This window comes from Giraffa tippelskirchi, chromosome 3, assembly GCF_054371585.1.
Source record: "Giraffa tippelskirchi isolate mGirTip1 chromosome 3, T2T-mGirTip1v1.2.pri, whole genome shotgun sequence".
Lineage (NCBI taxonomy): Eukaryota > Metazoa > Chordata > Mammalia > Artiodactyla > Giraffidae > Giraffa > Giraffa tippelskirchi.
The window spans coordinates 38,554,994-38,570,357 of record NC_137277.1 but is presented as its reverse complement, the minus strand read 5'-3'; the positions used below and the strand labels follow the sequence as shown (position 1 = coordinate 38,570,357).

Below are 15,364 nucleotides of genomic sequence, written 5' to 3'. Positions count from 1 at the left end.
TAATTCAACTCTTTAAATGGCACACATTAAAATCAGAAAGAATGTTTAAGCTGAATATCATCACCAATTAAAGGAACAAATAAGTACTGATTGTAAGGAAAATAATATGTCTGGTTCTGTGAAGAGTTACAGTGAAGCTGGTAATCTAGTAATAACAATCACCAGATAAAAGGCAATACTCCCAGGCAGTGAAAACAATTCAGTCTGCTTGGCCTTTAAAGTTTAGCCACATATTCATGAAAGCCTATTTTTCTAGGCCTCAATCAGTGAGGAATAAAGACATTTACTAAAGGCCTACTATGTGCCAGACACTTTTAAGCTTTGCTTCATTTAAAGTGGAAACAGTTTACACATTTTTTAAAAAAAGGATAGGGACATCCGCCTGCCAATGCAGGGGACCCAGGTTCTATCCCTGGTCGAGGAACTAAGATCCCACATGCTGTGGGGCAACTAAGCCTGTGCTCGGCAACAAAAGGTCCCACACGCCACAACTAAGATGTGACACAGCCAAACATATATATATGTAAAAGGAACAAACAGAACTTTTTCTTGGACATGGTTAAGCACAATTGTCTAGTGATTTTATCTTCTCATGGATTCAAGAACACACAAATGCTGCCTGAATGTTCTCAGGCATCACTGTGAAACACAAAATATAAACTTAAAAAAAAAAGGCTTAATCCAACAACAAAAAAAAGGTGGTAAAGAATAACTGCTGTTCTACAAGTCCTAGGGACTTGCTCATTAAGTTTAACCAATTCTCAAAATGAATAAATGAATCATGGTGTATCTTACCTTGGAGGTGACATCAATTCCGGTGATGAAGCTGCCAGCCTTGTTTTCATATCTTCTGCTTGTGTCCTAACACGAAGGGGATGGGTGAGAAATGCTAACAGGCAACTGAGGACAAGCTCATGATAAACAACAGCCTGACAATCCATTCCTTCTGGATAGTCTTCTTTTCAGCAATCTGTTCCCCACCCTGACAACCTTTTATTATGAGGAAGCCTGTCCCAGTGACTCCATGGTAGCAGTCAACCACTCTACCGAGAAGCTTTTTCTAAATCAGAGCCTGTCCACAACCTAAAGTAATTCCATCTACTGAAGGCATCCGTGTAAATGAAAATCCAAAGGCGTTCATGAGAAAGATCCAAGATGAGGTACAGCCACTCATCTCCCCAGCCCAGACTGGACAAATTCACTGTGCCAGGCCACCAGATGGGGCACAAGTCTTCACCGAAACGCAGAAAGTCCAGGCTCACCTCAACCTTCTGTGGGAAACGCTACACTGTGCAATGAAAATAGGATGAGATTTGGCAGCCAGGGGACTCAAATCACAGCTCTAAGGTTCACTGGTTACAAGACACTGTACAAGTCCCCTGGCCTCTCTGGACCTAGGTTTCTTCTGTGGCATCTGCCTACCTTTCTGACCTCTTTTACTGCTCTCCCACTTATGCTACAGAACTTTCTGTTTCTCCGATAAAACAATCTTGTTCCCATCTCAGAGCCTCTGGGTTTACTAAGTTGCCCCTGCTGGGAACAAACTCTTCCAGATCTGCACATGGCTGGCTCCTTTCTGTCACTTAGGGTCCAGCTGAAATGTAGCACTATCTCAGAGGACTTTCCTGGTGATCCTGTGCCATTCTGCTTCCTGCTCTGCACAGCTTTCCTCTGCACTCTTCCATCCCATTAACATGTTTTATTCTCTCCATGGCATTCACCACTATGGGAAATTATTAGTTAGCTTGCGGCCCCCAACTGGAACATAAACTCCAGGACAGAGTCTTATCTTGATCTTGATCAAGCGGCTAGGACTGTGCCTGGCACAAAGTGTGGGGATGCAACAGTACACGTCCAATGGAATGAATGAAGGGATGACAACATCTACTTCACAACCTCCCTGATGTTTAAACAATAACATGTAAACCACTATGTTAACCGTTGTTGCCAGAGTCATTATAATTTACAATCTGTAGTGCTCCTACATTTTTTTTTAAAACCTTCTTTCATAATTTCAGTTTAAAAGCAACACTTGCAGACATGTGGTAAAAAAGTGGACCAGGTTAGATGAGAAATTAAGTACCGATACACGAGAGCAGCCACGCAGGCCTGAGACCAGCCCTAAGAACCGGACATCAGACCACCAAACCACAAGCAGAACACCTCTCGTCATTCCTACTGTGACAGAGAGAGAGACCAAGGACCACTGCTGGCTCGCTGATGTTCTGGTTCCACGAAGGGTGAGATGTTGGAGGCACGGTGTAGCAGTGGAGGCACGCGGGGACGGGATGACCCTCAAGTCACAACAGAAACACTGAGTTTCTGCAGCTGACAAGCCCAGCCCTCCCGAGGGAAACCGCGGGTGCTCTGTTTAACAAACACCAGCTAAACCGGAGCAGGATGCCCGCGCCCCCGCCCCCCACCCCGACAGTTCCTTCTGGGCCGCTCCAGGTTGTGTCCCCGCCCGGGGAGGGCTCCCTCTTTATCTCAAACCGCACCCCCCAGACAAGCACTACCCCTCCTCACTCGCCCTCCTGCACAGAGCGGCTCGGAGGAGCAGCGAAGTGGGTGTCCTCAACTACCCCCCGCCCCATCTCTCCGACCCCTCCTCCTCCAGCCCCCTTAACACCCATTTCCGGGCGCCCGGGCGTCCTTTCTCTCGCTCCCCCGTCTCTGCTCCAGTCTGGCGCCCCCGCCCCCCGGGCGCTCGCCCCGGTGCCCCCTTCCCAGACTTCCCCCCGGCCCCGGCCGCCTCCCCTTCCGGCCCGCTCGGGCGCGGGACACTCGCTCTGCGACCTCCTCCTCGCCCCCGCCCCCCGCCCGTACCGGGATCAGTTCCTTCAGCGAGCGCCGAACCGGCACGACCTCCAGTTCGCCCTCCTCCACCTCCATGGGCTCCGGCTCGCCTCGGTCCAAACCCGCTTCAGGCGACGGGAGCCCCAAGGCCGGCCCCGCCGGGGCCTCCGCCTTCACCGACACTCGCAGGCCCCGTACGGCCGCCATCGCCGCCCGCCGGCCGCACCACTGAGAGCCCGCCCGGCACACTGCGGGCTAGAGCGCCGCTGCTACTGGCCACGGAGCAGCCGCCGCTACCTAGAGCGTCGCCTTCTGCGGCCAGAAAGCCTTTTTAGGCGCCGGCGTCCCCTGGTGGCGGGTGGAACGCGGGGCCGGTTGGAGCTGTATCTGGTGAGGGGGGGACGAGACCGACTGGGAAACCTGGGCAGGGCCTGATGGAGGGGACGGTGCATGGGCTTACTGCCTAGCGCAGTCTGGGCTTAGAAAATAGCTACACCCTCTCTTGATGACGGTGAAAGAGGAGAGTGAAAAAGCTGAGGGTAGAGAAGTTTAACCAGCTCCTTCCCATGTTTCGGTTCCCTATTGTTGTGAGATCATTCCTTCAGTGTGGACCTGTGCCTGGGCCAAGGGGGTGGGTCTTGAGACCAAAAGACCAGCAGGTCAACGGGCTGTCAGTGCAAAGAATATCAGCCAAGAGCATGTGCTGTGACTAGGACAAGCCGTGACCAGCCCTGCTGAGGACAGGGCAGAGTGAACCAGGCAGCAAGAGGGAAGACAGAGCCTGTGCAGAGGGTATTTGAGTGAGAAGGCAAAAGGGGTTCTTTTTGTGTGCCTGGGAGTGTGAAGCAGCAGCCTTCAGAGAGCCAACGGAGTAGAAACTGGGTAATGGTTAAGGGGAGACCTGAGCTAGTTAGAAGGCTGAGGAGCAGGAGGTGATGACCAGCAAAGGCCAGAGATATACAGGCCAGGGAAGGGGCTTCCTAGGGACCAGGTGGAGAGAATGGGATTGCCAAAGTGGGGGGGTGGGGGTGGGGGTGGGAGGGAGGCCCTGTTCTTGTGATTTAGTTGAAAGATGCTTTTTGAATGGTCTTCACCATGGCAGATCAGGGAGTGACACAGTCAGTGGACAAGGCTGCAACCCCTGAGCCCTGTTTCCAGTCTTGTAGCAGATGGAGCAGACACCAGACCACATGCCAAGGGTGCCTCTGGGGTAGTGAACCAGGGAAGGCTTCCTGGAGGAGGTGACTTGGAGATGGTAGGGGTCTAGACAGGAAGGGCAAGATGGCGAGGGCAAGGAAGTTGACCACAAAGCTGGCATGGGCTAACGATAAACTGTCAGCTGCCCTGGAGAGTGAGAAGACCCAGACTTTATTCCCTGGGTCATCCTAGCTGGAGAAATGGATGTGTCTGAGACTCCAGGGGGCAGGTCCAGGTGTGTGTGTGTGTGCAGGAAGGGACCAGGGACCAGGTGTCCATTTAAGCCACGGACACCCAGACCATCAGGAGGCTGATGCAGTGCAGGGAGCGACCAGGACTTTGTTCTGCAGGTGGGACAGAGGACAGGCTCCTCTGAGCCCCTCCTGGTCTCCTCCTGGGCTCCAGTTGATTCCTAGGGCCCAGTACCACCCACCACATTGTTCCCTGGCCTCCCTCAGTGGAACCCCAGTAGCCCAGGAGGCAGCCCCATAGATGGGTCTGCTTGTTTGCCTGAAGGAAGGTTATGTGGATGTGCCAGTCTGTGTTTAGGGGAGTGATTCTAGAACCTGTGAACTGTTTATATGGGTCCCAGTATGCATCTGGATGTTCCCTGGAGATACTGGGCCTCTCAGTGGCCCTGACCACCCATCCCTCCCCTCCTTCAGGCTGAGACCATATAGGATGATAGAGGTTGGGGGGAAGAGAGACCAGGCACAGTGCCTGTGGAATTTGGAGCCCAAAGACATTCTCTGCAAAAAATCAGGACCTTCCAGGGTAAAGCTTGGACTTCCCCCAAGCCTTCAGCTGGGCACCCTGGCCTGGACTCACTTCCACCCTGTAGTTAGGCCTGGAAGTGCAACCCCCATCTCTGATTTTTCCTAGTTCTTCCAGGTGTGCAGGGCTCTTGGTTTTCCTGACAGCTGACATGGGAAGACCTGGGCTCTAGCCTGGCTCTTCCCTAACTCGCTAATGTGACTCTGAGCCCCAGTTTCCTGACCTTAGTATGCCACATAGAGTGGTTGTCCTCGTGGAAAAATGACATTGTGGTCCCACTTAAAGCTTCTGGAACACATGACAAACTGGACTGTCAGACCCAGGCAGATTTGGTGACCAATGCTGGGGATGAAACAGCCTGAGGATTTTTCCGACCACAGAATAGGCCTTGGAGGGTGGGGCCAACAGCGAAGAGCAGAAGCGAGGATGGGGGATGGCCACATCCGGGAGGAGTGGGTGAGTCTGAGGAGTGGCTGGAGAGAGGACAGGTGGGGCATGGGTCAGGAGAGCATATAGGGAGGCCTGCAGGGCAATGGCAATGGCCTCAAACCCCAGGCTGAGCACTGTAGGGAGCTCAGAAGGGTTCTGAGAGGGGTGGGTGTGGTCAGGTGGGTGCCCAAAGATCACTCTGGCTGCTTGTAAGAGGATGGACTGGAGCACTGACCAAGGCCAGAGACCAGTGAGGAAGTGAGAGATGGTGTGTCCAAAATTGAGGGACAGGGTAGATCATTTTTAAAAAAAACATTTATTGGCTGCCCCAGGTCTTAGTTGTGGCATGCAAACTCTTAGTTGTGGCATGCAAACTCTTAGTTGTGGCATGCAAACTCTTAGTTGTGGCTTGTGGGCTCTAGCTCCCTGACCAGGGATCGAACCCACACACTCTGCATTAGGAGGGGAAGCCTTGACCACTGGACCACCAGGGAAGTACCCCAATGATGACTATTCTCATCATGGCCATGGAGAGGCCTCCTATGAGAGGGGAACTGCCCGGTCCAAAATGCTGGTGAAAGTGAAAGTCGCTCAGTCGTGTCCAAATCTTTTCAACCCCATGGACTCTACAGTCCATGGAATTCTCCAGGCCAGAATACTGGAGTGGGTAGCGTTTCCCTTCTCAGGGGATCTTCCCAACCCAGGGATCGAACCAAGGTCTCCCACATTGCAGGCGGATTCTTGACCACCTGAGCCACAAGGGAAGCCAAAAAGCTGGTACCAGTGCCGAGGCTAAGGGGCACCAGGAGGACACTGGCCCGTGTCACAGGGACTCCTGTGAGTGCCCACCTGGGACTTCAGCCCCATGAGGAGTAGCATTGGCCCCCAGGACCAGACCTCAGCCTCCCTGAGCCCCCGTGAAACAGGCAGCATGTCCTTAGGGATTGCCGATGGGCTCCCAAACACCCTGTTCTTCCCAAGCAGGGGCCATAGGACCCACCAAGCAGACTGAGCCACATCCTGAACTGTAGCCCCTCACTCTTCAAATCAACCCTCTCGGTGCAGCATTGGTGGTACCGTGGTGAGCACAGCTGCCTTCCCAATCAACCCTCCCTCCAGCTCTCCAGCCCTCCTCCACACTCAGAGTTCCTCCCCCTATTTTCCTACTCAGACTCCTGCAGAAAAGGTAGCAAAGCCAGCTGGTGAGAAAGAACACATCCAGATGCAGAAAATGTACATACCAAGTCTGTCTTTTTTTTTTTTAACTCAAGAAAGGGCTTTTATTGATTTTAACTCACTTCCTGGGAAGTTAATTTTTAAAACACTCTTATGGAGTTTGTCCATCCCTTGTGCTACATTCAGAAACAATGATGTCAACCAAAACCCTCAGCAATGGGGTGAATATGGGCCCACCCCGAAGAAGCTGGGTCCACCCCAATGAGGCTGGGTCCACCCCCAATGAAGCTGGGTCCACCCCAATGAAGCTGGGTCCACCCCAATGAAGCTGGGCCCACCCCTATGAAGGTGGACCCACCCCCAATGAAGGTGGACCCACCCCAATGAAGCTGGACCCACCCCAATGAAGCTGGGCCCCCCCCAATGAAGCTGGGCCCCAGTGAAGCTGAGCCCATTGTGAGCCTGCATGGTGGTGGTGGGGTGCCCTTGAAACCCCTACCCTCCAGGTCCCAGCACACAGATGCTGAAGGAAAACATGCTGCTCTGTGAATGACCTCCCATGAACTCCATAAAAGTGTTCTGAAGAACAGTACCAAATCATCGTTTAAGCCCTGGGTTACAATGACTTAGTGCAAAGGAGCAGGGAGAAACATGGGACCCAGTGACAACGGGCCGCATTCTGCTCAGAGCCTTAAATAAACATAGAAAGTATATTACAGATGCATGTGCCAGTGCAAGACATGCTGTGTGCAGCAGATGGGCACACATGGGCGTGTGTGCGGAGGAGCGACGTACACCCACAGGCACAGAGAACACGCGGGAGGCACCGTTCCTCCAGCCCCGCCTTCTTTCCTCTCAACAGAGCGCTCCTGCTACACGACCCCAGTGCAGGCGACTGAAATCCCTTGTTTGGCTCATGTATTCAGGGCAGGCATCCGAGTCCTGCTTTATTTTCCTTCGGGGGTCAGTCTCTTGAGCATTTGGTCAGTCCAAGGCCGAGCCGCCAGCCAGGCACTGATCCCAGAGGGAAGTCAGCTCCAGCTCTGAGCAGGCAGGATGACGACTGTCGGGGTGAGGCAGTAACGAAAGGCCCACCTGTCCAAGGGCAGCTGCCTGCATGCACACCCCACCAGGGTTAGGCCTCTAGCGCAGCCTCCAACCTGGGCAGTTGGTCCTTCAGGCGCTGGAATGTGAGGACAGCTTCGGGGCCAAATGGGGAGGCCGGTGCAGGACTGACGATCCGATTTCTGTGACTTCACCATCTGCAAGGCCACAGGCCTGTGAGCCCAGGGCCCTCGGTCAATGTCAGCCCTGGTGTTTTTCTGCAGCCGTGGCTCTGGGGAGCCACCGCTGGAGAGAGGGAGGCGGGCAGGGAAGAGTGATGCTCTTGTTTCAGGCCTCTCTGCTCAAAGCCTCAACTCAGCCCCTTCTGCAGAGAGGGCTGAAACATGATCCAGGATGGTCAGCCCAATCCACTTGGTGGCCAAGGAATGGTGGGCGCTCGGGGGACCACCCACAGCTCGTTAGGTGTTCCCAAGCAGGGCCGTGCACCTGCCTCCCCCACCAAATGACAAAAGATAACGAAAAAGGAATCTGGATTCTCCAACACTGGCCCCAGCCCCAGTGAGGCCCAGGACTACCCACCAAGGACTCAGAGCCTCCAGGCCAGTGTTCTCCGCAGACACGGGCTCCAACAGCGCCCCCTGACCTCAGGTGGGCAGCATGCGCCCCTCCTTGTGTGTGCTGCCGCTGAGTCACGCCCACCTATCCTCTGCAGGCTTCCCGCTGGCCTCAGTTTCCTGCCTTCTGCCCCTGGGCCTTGCCAACCGGCCGGGCGGGGTTTCTAAGGCACCACGGGCACCAAGCTTCCCCAAAGGATGAGTCCCGCCAGGGAGAGCCAGGACAAAGAGAAAGGCCTTGTGGGAGCCCTACCCACCCCCTACACCCCAGGTGACACACATTCCAATCCTGTCCCTGGACACGTGCGCGTGGAGGTCATGCAGATGGGGGAGGAGGGCCGGGAGAGGGGCCACAGTCCTCAGCCCCCTGCCGGCAGGGGCGGCTGTTGGCATGAAGGCGGTGGGCCTTTGGAGGCGCGGGATGAGCGTGCTGCCGGGTGGCCCTGGGTGCATGCGGGGGGCTCAGGACGCAGCCTCATCTTCTTGGACGCCGGGCAGCTCTGGGCTTTTGCCTCCTTCGCCAAACCCGTCTTTCCTGGACACCAGGGGCAGAGGGACCTCAGAGGTCAGAACATGCATGCAGGACATGCTCATACACACTCAATAGCCATTTTTATCCACATCTTTCAAATCCCCCAAGTTCATCTCAGTCTCGCCACCCCTGCATTGTGGTCCCTTGCTGGTTCCCCCACCCATAGTCTCAGCCCACAACCCTCCATGGCTCTCTATTGCTTGGAAAGGAAGTCTAGACTTCTCACCCTGACTTCTGGAGCCTTGCCCGATCTGACCAGATATGGCCTGGCTCAGGCCCCATGGTCCAGGGTAAAAGGGCTTTGGTTTTGCTTTTTGTCTTTTTTCTTTTTTCTTTGTTCACAGGACAGATTCTACCCATCAGTCTTGGGATTCTGTCCCATATTCAACAGATTCCTGTTATCATCCTGATATCATACGCCCCCCCCAACCCTGCACCAGGGCCTTTTAAAAAAAAGATTAATAAGTGGGTTTTGATATCTTTAAAAAGGATCCATCCCATTTAATTCTACTATAGAGTTTCAACAGTCATCCCAAAGCATAAAGAAGTGAGTCAATCAAGGATAAATGTTGGGACTCTGATGGAGTAAAACCTGCTTTTCAAAACTAAACCCGTGACATGTGTGCATGCTAAGCTGTTTCAGTCATATCCAACTCCTTGCAACCCCATGGACCATAGTCCACCAGGATCCTCTGTCCATAGGCTTCTCCAGGCAAGAATACTGGAGTAGGTTGCCATGTCCTTCTCCAGAGTATCTTTCCAGCCCAGGGATTGAACCTGTGTCTCCTGCAGCTCCTGCACTGCAGGCAGATTCCTTACCACTGAGCCACTGGGGAAGCCGGTGTCACAGAATTATAGAATTTTATAGCTAGGAAGTGTTAAGCCCCATTCTCTCACAGTCCAGATGAAGGAACTGACCTGTCTCCCCATTAAGGGTGTCCCCATAAAAGAACAACCGACTGCCTTGCTCAGTTGTACCCTTGGCATTCAGCCCTATGCCGGTCATTGACCCGGGCAGGATGGGTCCTTAGCCTGTGACTGGCCTGTCCCACCACCAGGGGGCGCTGAGTCATAGGCACTGAGCTAGAGACCAGCTGTCCAGGTTTGCTCCTTGGGTCTTAGTTCTGCCTGCTGTCCAGGCATAATTAGTAATAGCTTTCTCTTTCACTCTCAAAAGTGGCTCCATTTGGATGGTAGGTATGTGGTCCCTACATGAAACCCAATTCCAGCATTGTGGCCTGCAGATCCAGAGGAGGCCAAAGACTCTGTCTCCCAGGCCTGGCCACTTCACAGGGAACAGGTGGTAAGCTCAGGACAGTCAAGGCCTCTCCCAGGCCCCACCCCAACCCTCCTTTGTCAAGAGGAGGGCACGAGGTTGGTACAGGGGCCTCCCTGAGTGTAAGCAACCTCTGTCAGGGAGCAGACACCAGCGCATCCACAATGATGAGACTCAATAGTCTGAAGAGCCCACTTACAAGAGGGTGGTCTTACAGGAATGAAACCAACATCTGGGCCCCTGGATGACGCAAGTGATACTGCCCCTTCCTGAGAGGCTGAGGTACGGGACGGTGGCTGCTGCTCACCTCCTTGGGGAGCATGCCTTCTCCGCAGAGCATGCAAGGAGGCACAGCCCCTCCTCCCCACCGCCCCTTCACAGGCTGCAGGAAGGCGACCCAAGGCCCAGGACCCCTCACTGCCTTCTCCCTGCGGGTCGTTGCACCAGCTCCAGCAGGCCTTGCTGGCACCTCAAACTGACTTTTATTTCAGTGGAAGAAGGCGGAAGTGCTGAGGACAGTGCTCACGGAGGTTTGGGGAACTGCTTTCAGCCCTCTCCCAGGAGGTAGTGAATGCACAGGCCTGGCTCTCAGGAGGGAGCCTGCACCCATGGGGGTTCCTCTTTCCTGGCCCATCATCACCATTGGCCAGCCTGTCCTTACTTGCTGGATAAGCGTTTACAAAGTGCTGACTGGGCGCACGGCCTCAGCAATGACCGCAGATTGCACAGGCCACTCAGAAAAGCAGCTAACACTCCCTCAGACCAGGAAGAGGCAGTCCCTGCCTCCAAGACAAGCCAGCCTTCTACAAAGAGCAGACCTGAGGCCCATCTGGAAACCTCAACTAGGCTGCCAGGGGCTGAGAACTCAGGTGCAGGCAGGGCCCTGCTGTGAGGTCTGGCTGAGTGCCCAGGCTCAGGGCTCAGCCTTGCGATGCTCAGAGTGAGGGGATGTGCCACAGCCCCCACCCCACCCCAGGGAGCGCCTGGCAGGCCTCAGCCCACCAGTACTTACGACAGTAAGCTTCCTGGGGCAGACATGGATCGCTCTTCCCTCCGTGCCTGGGGCTCGAATGGGTTGCCAAAGGAACGCTTTCTCAGCATGGACTTAACCAGGATCTGGGGAGGATGCGTCAGCATGAGGAACACAGGCCCCCAGCTTCCCAGACACACGGGCAGCCTCCACTCTGACTTCTAGAAGGGGAGGTGGCTGGGTGGCCCTGCTGAGGTTCCCTTTCCTGGGGCAGGACAAGGAGGGGCATCCCAAGCAGAGGAAAGGGCAAGAGCATGGAGGGAAGGTGGTTGAAAGTGGATTCTGGAAACGGTGAGGAGCCTGGTGCATGGGGGACACCAAGGCTGGAAGCAGACCAGGAAGGGTCTGGAACACCAGGCGGAGGGCACAGGGAGTGCCATAAGGAAATGCCTTCTGGCTACGCAGGAAGGATGGAGTGGAGGAGAGGCTGTCCTGGGCTGCACAGTGGTGTGGGGGAATGTCGACAGGGGACAGGCCCCTATCCCTGGCTCTGTGACTTTGTCCCTCCTCCCCTCTGCCCACGTGCGCACAAACTCTCACACTTGTGGAGAGCACCAGGGGTGCCTTCATCTCCTCCTTCCTTCTTTCCATCAACAAGTGTTATATTGAGTGCCTCCACATGTCAGACGCTATTCTAGGCACAGGGAGCACACTCAGTCAAATACTCTTGCCCTCATGGAGCTTATATTCTAGTTGCAGAGACAAGCAATAAATAAGACAGGTGAGTAGAACATATGTTCATTAGTGGTAAGGGCCCAGGCAGAAAAAATAAAACAAGGAAGGGGGATAAGGTATGACAAAGAGGAGGATGGAATTTTTGATAAGGGGGCCGGGAAGGGTCACTTCTCTTTGGAGTGAAGACCTGGAGGGAGTGAGGAAGCAGCTCTGTGGACACCGGAGCTGGAGCGTGCCAGTCAGAGGGAAAGGATGTTCAAAGGCACTGGGGCAGCAGCTTCTGTGGCACATGGTTGGAACCAAGAGAATGGAGGGAAGAGAGGAGGTTGGCAGGGAAAGGGGGACAGGCAGGCCGTGCAGGGTCTGAGCTGAGAAGTGACAGGACCAGGTCACCAGACCACCCTGGCTGCTGAGCTGAGCATTTGCTGTAGGGGGGGCAAGGGTGGAATTGGGGGGACAAGCTGGGAGGCAATTCCAGTGGTTCAGGAGAGAGATGATGGCAGCTAAGACCAGGGATGTGGCAGTATGGACCCTACGGGAGCTGATAATTCCAGGGACTCTATACAGCCCTGGAGCTCTGCAGAGTGCAGGGATCTTTAGCCCGCTGGCCCTAGCTAGTGCACAGACCAGACCCCACCCCCGGCACAGGCCCCAGCTCGCTCTCCTGGCATCGTGCTCATCCTGCCTCACCACGAAACCTCAGCACAGGGCAGGCCATGACTCTCAGTGTCCCCTGCCCTCCCACCAAAAAAAAAAAAAAAACAGATGGCCATCAGGGGCTATGTTAATAACTTCCAACTGTTAAGGTGGAAGATGTCCAGCAGAGGATGAGAAAATCTAAAACTTTACAGGAGAGCTGGGGGAGCACACAGGTGGTGTCCGCCTGACGTGCGGGGGCCCCAGGGTCACTTCTCCAAATCAAAGGCATCCGAGGCCTTTCCCCCGTCATGTCCTTGGCACCTAGTCCAGTGACTGGAAAATAGCAGAAGTTCAATAAACCTTAGGAAGAAAGGAAGGAAATGCTTCTCCAGTTGTGGTGAATGTTGACACTCAGCAAGGGCCAGTATATTTAAATCATTCACTCTCCTCACCACGCCTCCTGGTCTCCCTACCATGAGGCTAAATAATGTGACCTTGTTCCCATCGGTCTGCAGTGAAACAGTGGCCTCGGGCCCAGCAACAGGGCTGGCCAACCAGGAAGCCGTCGGGCCCATTGTAGGGCCCAGCACTGAGCAAGTCTCAGGTGGTGCCCACGCCCACCGCCAGGCCCTCCCAGGAGTTGGTGCTTTCTGCCCCCATCCACTTACCACCGTGGTCCAGCTGGGTATGAGCCTGACGGAGTTCTTCACCTCCTCCTCTGTCACCTCCACCACACTGCAGTGCTCCTCCTCCGAGGGAAGGGGCTCCTCCCCATTCTTGGTCACCCAGGGGTGCAACTGTGGAGGAGAGAATGGGGAGGGTCAGGGCCCCCGGTGATAGATGCCGGCCAGCAAAGGACCCAGGCATTCCACCAGCAGTCCCCCAGCAGTCCCCTTGAGGGCCCAAAGCCCACAAGCCCCAACCCAGCACACACATGCCTCCAGTGTAAGGCTCCCCAAATGGGGAGACCGAGGCCTGTATTCTGCAGCCCAGCCCAGCCCAGCACCTCTGGTTCCCAACCTTGATGTCTGGCACCCCAATTCTCGTTTCAGGATTCTTGTCTAGCATCTTCAGGATTAAGTCCTTGAGCTCTTCGCTGACCTTTGGCCTAAAGAAGAGGAAGGAAGGAAGGAGATGAGGGAGAGACAGCTGATGGTCCTTTCCTTCCCACCTCTCCACCCTACCCTGCTCCAGGCTTCCCTGAATTGACACCTGGCTCAGTGGTAAAGAATCTGCCTGCGAATGCAGGAGACGCCAGAGACGCGGGTTCAATCCCTGGGTCAGGAAGATCCCCCGGAGTAGGAAATGGCAACCCACTCCAGTATTCCTGGAAAATTCCATGGACAGAGGAGCCTGGCGGGCTACAGTCCATGGGGTCACAAACAGTCAGACATGACTGAGCACACACACACACAGGGCAGAAACACTGCTGACCCTCAGGTCTCAGAGAGCAGGACAGGAGGGACGCCCCCGAGGCACCAAGGTGGAAGGAGAGAGTTTCAGAACAAAGGTACGGATATCCTTCTCCCCTGAGTAGGACGTAAAGCAGTCACCCTCAGGGGGCAGAGGTCACAGTCACACAAACAGGCTCCCATGGGTGTTGGACACCCGACCACAGGGGGCAGAAATGATGAGCATAATGTGAGAAGAGTCGCTTTATGGGACTCCAGGGGGCCTTCAGCCCCAGTCACCCCACCCCCATATTCTCCTTTCCTCCACTGGGGAGGCGGCCAGGGAGGATACTCACTGGACAGAGGAGGAAACCGAGGACCGCATCACCCCACCTCACCCCCCACCCCTACCACCCCGGCCCCCCCACCAAGAGTGAGGGCAGGGCTGTGGCTCGTGGGGAGGGGCGCAGGGTCAGCTTCGACCAGCTCTGCCCAGGCTTCAGGCTTCATTGCTACTTAAATTCTTGGCAGAAGGAACCTACTCTTAGAACTATGACCTTGGCTCCCTCTGCTAGCCTAGATTCCTAATCCCTTTTAAAACTCCCGGGGTGGGGAGGATAGATAGCAGGAGGAAGGGCGAGGAGACGGGCAGTCCGAGGAGAGGGACTGAAACCAGTGCTGTGGGGGGCGGCAGGTGGGGGGCGGGGAGCCATGTGGTGGGTGAACGGGGGTGGGACCCCGGGGTCCTTGAATGCCCGGGCCAGGGCATGCCTATTCTTGAAGCAGGATATAGCAAGAGATTTGTTGTACTTTACAGGGTCACTCTGCCTGACCGTGGTGGTTGGACGAGGCAGAGGACTGAACCAGGTAGGAGGTGCTCTTGGCAATGGAGCCAAAAGAAATGTAAGAGGTGGACTCAACAAGGCTTGCAGGCAGACAGGAAGTGGGCGAGAGGGAGTAGGAGCACGGAGGACAGCTCCCAGGTTGGTTTCTGACCTGCCTGGGGCACTCTGAGCAAAAGGCAAAAGAACCTTGAAATGTGAAGCACCAGGGGCCGCAGGCTGGCTGCCGTAACCAGCATTTTGATCACAACCATGAATGAGCATAGGGGCCTTTCCAAACAGTCCCTCTGGGCTCAGAGACCTCAGTCACAATGGAAAGGGGAGGGTGGAAGGAGTGGCTTCAAATCCCAGACCCACTGAGCATCCACTTTTCCATCTGTGAAATGGGGGAGAGCACTGGTGTCATGAAGCCCCCCACCCCGTATGGAGAAGGTGGAAGTTCCCCGTGGATGCAGGGTCTACGTGGGGGTGATGTCACTGATCTCACAGAGGCCTTCAGTGAAGGAGCAGATGAACGTGTAACCTGGGGCCATACCTGCCCCACCCCCAGACTCAGAGTTCCCATCTGTACAAGGAGATCCGACCCAGGTGTCTGGGACCCTCTCACAACTCCCCCAATCTGCTCCCAGGGAGCGGCACCCCCGCCTCCAGGTCTGCAGGCTGGGGTGAGGCCCTAGAAGGACAAAAGCTCTGCTAAGACTCAGACACACTTCTCTGGGGGCGGTCGGGGCCCATGGTGGACAACTGGACAACTCACTCCTCGGGGAACACGATGGCCTCATTCTTGATCTTGCGGTGCAGGGCCAGGATGTAATCATCAATGAACGGACACTGTTGGGGGAGAGACAAAGGATGCAGGCCCAGCGCCTCAACCTACTGGGGGCAGCTCTGGGTTCCTCATGAGATGAGGGTGGGCAGGGCTCATCAG

The 15,364-nt window shown here is 55.1% G+C and overlaps 2 protein-coding genes across 8 annotated transcripts in view; both read right to left on the bottom strand.

Annotated features, from left to right (window-relative positions):
- NCBP3 (nuclear cap binding subunit 3) overlaps window positions 1-3,023 on the bottom strand; it is a 28,307-nt gene extending 25,284 nt beyond the window's left edge. For 3 of the 6 annotated variants that reach the window (XM_081579917.1, XM_081579914.1, XM_081579913.1), the window contains exons 1-2: window positions 2,827-3,023; window positions 796-861 (exon numbers count right to left, since the gene is read on the bottom strand). In XM_081579917.1, coding sequence (XP_081436043.1) covers window positions 796-861; window positions 2,827-3,003 — 243 coding nt within the window. In that variant the 5' untranslated portion in view covers window positions 3,004-3,023. Of the gene's footprint in view, window positions 1-795; window positions 862-2,083; window positions 2,751-2,826 lie in introns of those variants that run through there. The other 3 variants (XM_081579918.1, XM_081579916.1, XM_081579915.1) reach the window with 2 other exon arrangements.
- Window positions 3,024-6,447: 3,424 nt separating this feature from the next.
- Window positions 6,448-15,364, bottom strand: part of CAMKK1 (calcium/calmodulin dependent protein kinase kinase 1) — a 29,074-nt gene continuing 20,157 nt past the window's right edge. For both annotated transcript variants that reach the window (XM_081579919.1, XM_081579920.1), the window contains 5 exons: window positions 15,194-15,267; window positions 13,224-13,311; window positions 12,872-13,000; window positions 10,872-10,975; window positions 6,448-8,586 (listed from right to left, as the gene is read on the bottom strand). In XM_081579919.1, the coding sequence (XP_081436045.1) occupies window positions 8,514-8,586; window positions 10,872-10,975; window positions 12,872-13,000; window positions 13,224-13,311; window positions 15,194-15,267 (468 nt within the window). In that variant the 3' untranslated portion in view covers window positions 6,448-8,513. The remainder of the gene's footprint in view (window positions 8,587-10,871; window positions 10,976-12,871; window positions 13,001-13,223; window positions 13,312-15,193; window positions 15,268-15,364) is intronic.